Source organism: Aplysia californica, unplaced genomic scaffold (assembly GCF_000002075.1).
Source record: "Aplysia californica isolate F4 #8 unplaced genomic scaffold, AplCal3.0 scaffold00094, whole genome shotgun sequence".
NCBI lineage: Eukaryota > Metazoa > Mollusca > Gastropoda > Aplysiida > Aplysiidae > Aplysia > Aplysia californica.
The window spans coordinates 1,443,437-1,452,849 of record NW_004797364.1 but is presented as its reverse complement, the minus strand read 5'-3'; the positions used below and the strand labels follow the sequence as shown (position 1 = coordinate 1,452,849).

General features: G+C 40.3%; 1 protein-coding gene across 2 annotated transcripts in view; it reads right to left on the bottom strand.

Annotated features, from left to right (window-relative positions):
• Positions 1–3,850: 3,850 nt before the first annotated feature.
• Positions 3,851–9,413, bottom strand: part of LOC101845312 (coiled-coil domain-containing protein 13) — a 34,055-nt gene continuing 28,492 nt past the window's right edge. For both annotated transcript variants that reach the window (XM_013080665.2, XM_005095055.3), the window contains exons 14-17: positions 7,167–7,322; positions 5,972–6,078; positions 4,894–4,996; positions 3,851–4,140 (exon numbers count right to left, since the gene is read on the bottom strand). In XM_013080665.2, the coding sequence (XP_012936119.1) occupies positions 3,975–4,140; positions 4,894–4,996; positions 5,972–6,078; positions 7,167–7,322 (532 nt within the window). In that variant the 3' untranslated portion in view covers positions 3,851–3,974. The remainder of the gene's footprint in view (positions 4,141–4,893; positions 4,997–5,971; positions 6,079–7,166; positions 7,323–9,413) is intronic.

Here is a 9,413-nt window from a genome sequence, read left to right as displayed (position 1 = left end):
AACCCCCAAAAACACATTTTTATGACTGCATCAAGATTACTTTTGTAAAAAAAAAGGTTTTGTTTGGCCGCTGGTCTGCAAAGGTGCTAGATCTATACAAAGTTTCGTGAACACAGACACATTACATTCATAATTAATAAACAAAAATTTTTGTTCAACGAGGACAAACGAAAGTGAACAAACTAGAATCTATATTTTGTTTCCTTGCAACGTCTTGTTACAGGGCTTCCACATATTTCATTATAAAAACTTGGAAATAAACGATGTTCTGTTTCCCATCTATATATGCATGTCACAAGAGCCCCCCCCCCCCCCTCTCTCTCTCTCTCTCTCTCTCTCTCTCTCTCTCTCGTCCTCCTCCTCCCCCTCCTCTCCCCCTCTCTCACTCGCTCGTAGGTTTGTGTGTACTGCATACTTATATATCATATAATATTAGTTTGATCACTTCCAAAGCTTGAGAGTTCTTGGAAACTGCGAATTTATATTTCATATACCTTTGATCAAAGTCTTTCAGTAAATTTCACCCAGAAATGTACTTTAAAACGGACATAAATGGTGCAGAGCTAATAAATAAGTAAATAGTATTGATAAAAATTGCCTAATGGGCGGAAAAGGTATCCGTTTCTTCGATTTTGTTATTTAGACGAGCGCCTGATTTCACCACGACGCCCCCCCTCAAATTCAGACGATGCATCTTTGTTTAAGTAAAGAGAAGCACATTGACACAATGATAGTCATTTAGTGCTAGGAAATGGTAAGACAGACAGACAGACAGACAGACAGACAGACGTACAGACAGTAGCAACATAAGGAAAATAAAGATGTAGGACCTACCAGTGGCGCCATCTAAACACCTGGACCAAGTATTTGATATAAGATCTCTTCCTATTTAGAGCCTTGGAATCTACATTTATTTCAGTTCGGCTCAAAACACGAATCAGAAACACAGATTTGTATAACATTTTGTAGTACAAGTGTTGCAGTCCGCCTGTAAGAGTTTTAACTGAAAAAAAAATCTAATTGAAAAATAACTTTATGTATGAAAAACTAAGTAATTGTTATGCTTTTTAAAATTGACCCAAAACAATGCGTCTTCCAGAGCCGTTGACAGACTGTATATATTATACACTCATAATTATACACCCTCATAAAGTTAGTGCCTCCATTTTTTCCGTTGCATGTTTCTCAAAAGTTCACCCCAATAATATGCTAGCGAATTCGTTTTGATCTTTGTCAGCGTGAGCTACGCCCCTCCCCTCCCCCTTACAAAAAACACACATCTCAGTAATTTAGCGCGCTTGTGTTAACCTTTCATTTGTGTCACAACGCGGTAGAATCAGGCACTCGTCAGTGTTTCGGCATGTGGAGTTAAAGCTTGTCCTTTTGTCCATCTTTTGATGAAAACCCCCTACCCCTTGAGAAGTCGAAATATTTGCGATTGAAGGAGGTGGAGGTCACCTGGTTTCAGCGGTAAAATTACCAAGAAAATGGCCACCACAGTTTGGTGACTTTCATAGCTTGAGAGTCCTTAGAAACTGAAAATTTACATTTTTTGTTCCTTAAATCGATGTTTTTCTGAAAAAAATCAGTACAGAATAGTGTTCCTTTAAATGGAGATAGATCGAAGGTATTGAGTTAAAACACAAAAAATCGATAAAAGTTGCCAAGCCGTCGGAAAAAAAGCCAGTATCGTCGATGTCATTATTATGACGAGCGCCTGATTTCACCATGATAGCTCACATTTATTTCATCTATCCCCTTCCGAGTGCTGTTATGCAATTAGTGCATTCAATTAGTGCAAGCCTATCCAGAATAATAATTAGTGATTACCACACGGCCTCTATTTGGCAGCCTGTTATTCTGGGTAACGCACTACTACTGGTGTGTGTGTGTGTGTGTGTGTGTGTGTGTGTGTGTGTGTGTGTGTAGAGGTTAGGCATTTCTTCGTCGCACGCTCTAGGCCTGAGCTCGATTCCTGTGTGGGGAGAATTTTTATCGATTACCTCGGTCTTTCTGCTGAAACGTTGTATTATGGCATCCCATTCGGCTCCTGTTGTCCCTGACAGGCGGGATGGAAACCCGCCTCCTAAATGATATAAGTTGCGTTGTCGAAGGGTGCGGAACACCCCCCCCCCCCACACCGATCCAGACACACACATAAAACAAAACAAAACAAACAAGAAACCTAACCGCTCCTCAGAGAGAAAGTAATTGATGCATGTACTGGTTACGTATGACAGGGAATTTCTACTATTGTTGCTGGGGTGATGATTGCCCAGTGCTTGAACGTCCCTGTTGTTCACTTTAAAGACATCCTGGCTATTGTAAGCTGAAGAAAGCAGACTGCTGAAGCAAAGTAGACAGGTAAAATAACTTTAAAAACAGCAATGCAGGCAGCCTGCAAGATAAGGAACACACGCTTCTTGATGGGTGTGGACAATGTAAAATCAACTGCCCTGTGAGTGGGAGGAACTTACAACTGCCTACCCTTGCGGCCTAGTGGTGGAATACAGAAAGAAAAAGAAGCCGGAATGTATGTATTTTAAAAATGAAGTGTAAAATCTCTCTTGTCAGGGACATGGTCCTAAAAAACTTAAAGAAAGATAAAGAGCAAGGCATCGGTGGAAATGTGAGAGGCAGGGCGTGATGGATTTATGCAGTGGGGTCGGTTGTCTAGTGCCGGGTGGTTAGGCTGTTGGGCTCGTACCCAAAAGGTCATGAGTTCGAAACCTGTTAACTGGTGTCTGTGGTGTAGGGATTAGGCAACTTCTTTGTCGCACATGGGAGCCCTGAAGTTGATTTCTGAGAGAGGACAACCTTTATTGAGTATCTCAGCCTTTCTTGAGACAGAAAGTGAACGGAAAGGGTTCATGTTGAATATGAAGAAAACAGAATGCATGGTAATATTTAATATGCATAGTCACACAAAGGACACATTGGGGGAAGTTCTAGTTTTATTCTGTTCAAAAACGAAAGTTAAGCTGTATATGTTCTGTACGTAGGTGGAAGATCGGGGTCGGTTTCTTTCTCTGCAGGTGATTCAGAAAACCTGAACAAAAAGGTGAAGAGGAAACACCAAGATATGTGGAATTTTTGAAAGCGTCTGAGCGGAGTAAAGAATGAAGTACGATGTTGGCTGATGTCTGTTTCAGATATGGCAATTTATGATGATGATCTCCGACTTTCTATTAGGTCTTTCAGGTAGGTGCCAGAATCTCTCTCTCAGCCTGGATTGGCCCAGAAAGGTAGGGGAAGCATGTCTCCTTTAGTGATCTAAATTGTGTTGATGGGGGTATAAAAATACCTACATTGCACTGTATGCTTCCTAGGAAGTTGAGGTTGTTTCAGAATGCTCTCAGGTCTGCTGGGGTAATAGTATAGACTGTGAAGCGCATAGAGCTTGCTGTTGAGCAAGGATTTGCGCTATACAAATGCTATCTAAAATTAATATTATTATAATTATTATAAGTATTATAATTATAATAATTTTTATTATTATTATATTAAAAAAAACAACCCTGTCGGGCCTAACCATATGTCCTTGAGAAAGCTATTTTATACAAATTTTCCTCACTTAACTCAGGTGCAAATGAGTACCTGGATTTGGACAGCAAAATATCTTGTCAGTTTGTTAGTCCTTGAGTGCACTGCATGCTTCTCATGAGAAAGCCAAGAATGTTTCTGATTGTTCTTGGGTCTGCTGGAGTAATAATAGTTGTAAAGTGCATTGAGCATACTGTAGAGCATGAATATACACTATATAAAAGTGCTGTAGAGCATGAATATACACTATATAAATGCAATTATAATCATTATTATAATGTTAAAGGTCAAGTAAATGAAACCAAGATTTTTGATAGTCTGTGAGATCTTTATTCATCTGCTCAAGTCAACCAAAATAATCATCACCATGACTGAAACCAAAACGCTCAGCTTCAGGACATTATATTTATACCTACACACAATAATTTACATCAAGACGGCTTCTTTTGCTCTTTCATCTGTCTCAAAGCCTCGAGAAAAACTTTCTTGGTCTCATCCAAGGTTGACTCGTACACCTTCAGATCCTCGTTCTTTGCCTTTAGAGTTCTCTGCAGAGCTGCTTTTAGAGAGTTGTTCTCATCCTTCTGAATCTCAAGCCTGGAGAGGAATTCAATAATGATAAAAACATTATAGATAACAATATTTAATGAAATGATGATGATGATGATGATGATGATGATGATGATGATGATGATGACGATATATGGGTCATTCTGGTGGAATCAGGCACTTGTCAAATTTCAGGGAATGGAGAAACTACTACTTTTGCAGCTGTTGGGAGATTTTCATAAAATTTTTCTTTTTGCACAGATATCTTCTCCATCAATTGAGGAACATATTTTAACGCACATCTTCTTTAAAGATAGAACACTATATCAATATTTTTTTCCCACCAAGTTTAAGAAAATAAATAAGCTTAATTTAGTAGCAATAACTTCTTATGTCAAAAAATTGATGAGTGCCTGATTCCACCCCTCTGCGACACATATAATAATAATGATAATAATAATAATAGCTAATAACACCTAACCAAAATAACATAAAAAATTATACAGTAATAATAAGTAATAATAATGATACAAATATAAAAAAACATTACTAATTGATAATAATAATAATAATAAAATGTAATAATAAAAATACTACTACTTCTACTACTACTACTTCAACTAATACTACTATAATAGTAATAAAAAAAAAAAAAAAAAAAAAAAAATAATAATGATAATAATAATAATAACAGAATAATAGCACCCCCCAAAAAACAACAACATTTAATTCAAATTATAATTATCACAACAACATAAAAACAGGGATAACAAAACAAGAAAAGCCAAAAGAGGTGCGGACCTGGTCAAGAGTTCATTCTTCTCCGTACTGCTTTCCTCGTCCGTCTCCTCATCACCACCATCTCGGGCACTGACCTTGCCTTTAGCCGTGCCCTTTCTCTGGGCTGAAAAATAGAAAACAAGGAAAAACAATGTCTGACCCAGGGTGGTTGGTGGGTTCTCTGGTGTGGTTTGCTTCTTCTTTTTTATCAAACATATATTGTTTTTTATGTCTTCCCGTTCTTTTCTTTGTACCTTATTTTCTAGAGACACCTCTAATCTTCGGCATTTATATCAACTGTTTGTGTTGCAAATGCCATAAAACTCCTCTATTGAAGCTAAAATGTCTGACCAGTTGAGATCAGGCTGAAGTTGTTTTTTAAAATGCAAGGGCGGAAGTTGTTGTTTGTACATGATGTGATTGTCTTCCAACTCCGTCTCTCTACTGTTTTACTAACATTACATTGATCAAGACAGCGGGAAAACTAAAATTATGTCTTAGCAAAAAGATGCAATTTCTTTTTACGAATCAAGATTTTGATTCAAAAGCACAATTTTCACCCTGTGGTACCAAACACATACTGGGTCCTTCTCAGATAGTGGGTGTGGAGTGCTGTTTCTAAGGCATATCAAGATTCTCAACAAACTGGATTTTGTCTTCAGAGCTTGGTTACATAAACACTCATCTTCCACATTGCTTTGAATGCAATAGATTGCAAATGGAAATCAAACTTATTTTTATTCTATTTCTGTAGCAGGTTAGTTCATAACTATGAAAAAAGGTGGACTTGACAAGATTCTATTTCAAATAAGGTAAGGAAAATAAAGCTATAAACCCTGTTCTATTGATGGCTGCCTAACTGAAACCCATAAAAAACAAAAAGTAAAAAAATAAATATAGTGGAATCTGCATAAACTGAACACACTCAACCCGAGAACAGTAGTGGACAGAAAGAAAATACAATCCCTATTGTTTTTCTTCCAATGAGCAACCTCTCTAAAACAAAAACCCAGTGCTAAACCAAAGAAAATCCAGTGGTTCCACAGATTTTGGTTTAAGCAGACTCCACTTTAGAACATTACCAAGCTGCGAGACTCACCATCAAGGCTTTGTCGTCCCAGTCTCTTTTCCAGCTCAACAGCCAGACGTTTCTGTGCCTGTAGCTCTGACTGAGCTTCTGCTAGCCTCTGGGTCTCCTCAGCCAGTCTGCAAGAAAAGTGACTTCATTAACCCTTATAGCTCTCAGCTATTTTTAGCCCCTCACTTCCCCCTGACCCAAGTAATATTGAAATCTGTGACTATCAGGCCAGGCCAATACAGATTGTGTTGACATCAAAACATTTTTTAAGGCTGCTTTTGTTTGAAGTTTTAGAAAAAAAAACATTCAGGGAGAAGGACAGACAGACAGACAGACAGGAAGAAACAGAAAGAGACAGAGACAAAGACAGCAGAGACAGGGATAGAGACAAACAAGTTCCCACCTCTACCATCCTCCTCCCCACCTTCCTCCCGACAAATACCCCCTCTTCCAACCTCCCTCCTCTCCACTCACCTATCCTGAGGCACCTGAATCCGTCAACTTGTCCCTCTCCACACCCATCACTCTTCTCCACACCTTCACCCTCCCCCCTCCTCCTCCTCTCCTCCACTGCCCTCCCCACCTTTGAAACCTGCATCTGTCATCTTGTCCATCCCCCCATCTCAGCCATCCTCCTCCTTACCTCCATCACCCTCCACCCCACCTCCCCTCTTCAACCATAACCTGTCCTGAGGCACCTGTATCAATTCTGTCATCTTGTCCCTTTCCACCTCCACTACCCTCCTCCTTACCTCCACCACCTTCCTTGCTACCTTTACCACCCCCCCTCCCCACATCCACCATCCTCCTCCCCACACTATCCCCTCCTCCACCCTCTCTTTTCCCCACTCATCTGTCCTAAAGAACCTGCATATGTCATCTTGTCCCTCTCCACACCCACCACTCTTCTCCCCACCTTCACTCTTCCCCTTTCTCCTCATCTCCACCACTCTCCTCTCCACCTCCACTGCCCTCCCCCCTCCAATCACAAGTACTGAAGCACTTGCACCAACTCTGTCATCTTGCCCCACCCTCCTCCTCCCCACCTCCACCTCCCTCCTCCTCACCTTCCCCCTTTTCCACCTGCTCTTTTCACCACTCACCTGTCCAGAAACACTTGCACCAGCTCCGTCATCTTTTCCATCTCCACCTCCACTGTCCTCCTCTCCACCTCCACTGCCCTCCTTTCCACCTCCACCGCCCCCCACCCACTCACCTGTCCTGAAGCACTTGCACCAGCTCTGTCATCTTGTCCCTCTCCACCTCCACCGCTCTCCTCATCATCTCCTGCTCCTGGCATTGATGCTGAATCTCCATGAGCTGAGACTCGGAAATGTGACTGATTGCTTGACCATTGGCCTGGGCAGGACCCCTGAAGAATAGAAACAAGTGTGTGAATCATTCAACAAAGTCCGACAATTTTGTCTGCTCTTCTTGATCTTGTTTTTTTTTCCAGAGCACTAAAATGCCATTGCCATGTGAGAACTCAGCGCATGATATTGGTGGTCTAGCGGTTAGGTGGCTTGTTGCGCTTCTTACCCAAAGGTTGTGGGTTCAAACCCTGTCAGGGGCTTGATGTTGTGTTCTTGGAAAACGCACTTGAAACAAATTTTTCTCACTTCACTCGAGGGGGAATCGATATAAAGCAATAGACAGCAAAAGATCTTGTCAGTTTGTTAGTGCTTGAGCACTTAAGTGATTACTTACACTGTATGCTTTCCAGGAAGCTGAGAATGTTTCTGAGCCTTCTAAGGTCTGCTATGGCAATATAAGTTGTAAAAGGCAGAGAGCTCTCCTTACCTTCACAACCCTCCTCCCCACCTTCCCCCTCTCCCACCCTCTCCTCTCCCCACTAACCCGTCCTACAGAACATATATATGTACTTTATAAATCAAGCAATTATTATTATTATTATTATTATCATAGTATTATTATCATTTCAAATATTATTACAGCCAATCAGTACGGGGCAAAAGTGAGACAAATTAACAGACAAAAAATCAGCAAAGGGATGGTGAAGAAGTAGGAGTGACCAGTTTCACGTTCCTCTAACTACCAACTAACTGCTGTTTTGACGTTTGTTTTTCATCATTGTGCCAACTCCACACTCTGTAACCTGACCACCAGGGTATGTGTGATTACAAACTTCAACACATTCAACACAAACATCCAAAACAAATCACCCCCCCCCCTCCCCCACACATACACACACACACATTCCAGCAAAAGGCTTCTGTAGTATCCTTGTTAACCTGATGACTCATTAACTTCTGGCGCTCATATGACCTTATGCAGTTGCGAGCGCTGTAAAACCTCTATACCAAAACTAAACCCCCACACAGCTGAGCTTGTTTACCCATGGCTGCAGTCTCATGTCTTACTGTTAATGGACTCATGTCATGGTCTAGGTTTGGGGAAATTGTACTAACATATATATATATATATATATATATATATATATACACCTTTGTGTTGATTTTATAAGAACATCTTGAATTAGAGACATAGATTCAACTTTTGATTGAGGGAATTATTTTTAGGATCAAACGATTAAGATAAAATAGGGATGGGAGCATGGACAAAGTAAAGGCTATGGTGTGACAGCGGTGCTATCGGCTGACCATCGGAAAGACACATTTATCCGACATCGTTCTGATGTTGGGTGATCATCGGTTTCCGATAGTGTGTGGGAACCCGACATCGTCCTGATGGTGGGTTGTTGTCGGTTTCCGATGGTGTGTCGATATCCATCATCGTGCCGATGGTGGGTTGTCATCGGAAACTGATGGTAAGTCGGTATCCATCATCGCGCCGATGGTGGGTTGTCATCGGAAACCAATGGTAAGTCGGTATCCATCATCGTGCTGATGGTGGGTTGTCATCGGAAAACAATGGTAAGTCGGTATCCATCATCGTGCCGATGGTGGGTTGTCATCAGAAACTATTATGACAAACTTCAGTTTTGACCTAAAAATTAATATTTTGACCTGTCATTTACTTAAATTTTTTATATCAAATGAAAGTTTCCTCATAATATGTATCTGTGTACATGTTTTTAATGTTTATCAACTCTGGAAAGCCCTCAGAGTACAATATGTAGTTCGTTCATAACAATTAATACAAAAGAAAAATACTGATTAAAATACATACCCATACACTTATGATAAAAATCAAAATATCAGAATGTAAGCAAGGTCTAATATTCCTCAAGTTGGGTTAAAATTAAAAATACATCCCAAAACAACTGTAAATTACATGGAATAAGGTTTCGTTCATAACCATTATGACACAATGTCACGTTCATAACATGATGACAATCCATTATGACAAGCATACTTTTGCCTCTACTTCGCTTCTCTTTTGAGTCATCAGCACGCAACTCTTCCATGTTCATTCCATCATGTAAAAGGATGTTGTGAAACAGTGGGAAGTCCCTCACATGATATTTTGCAGAAATATCATA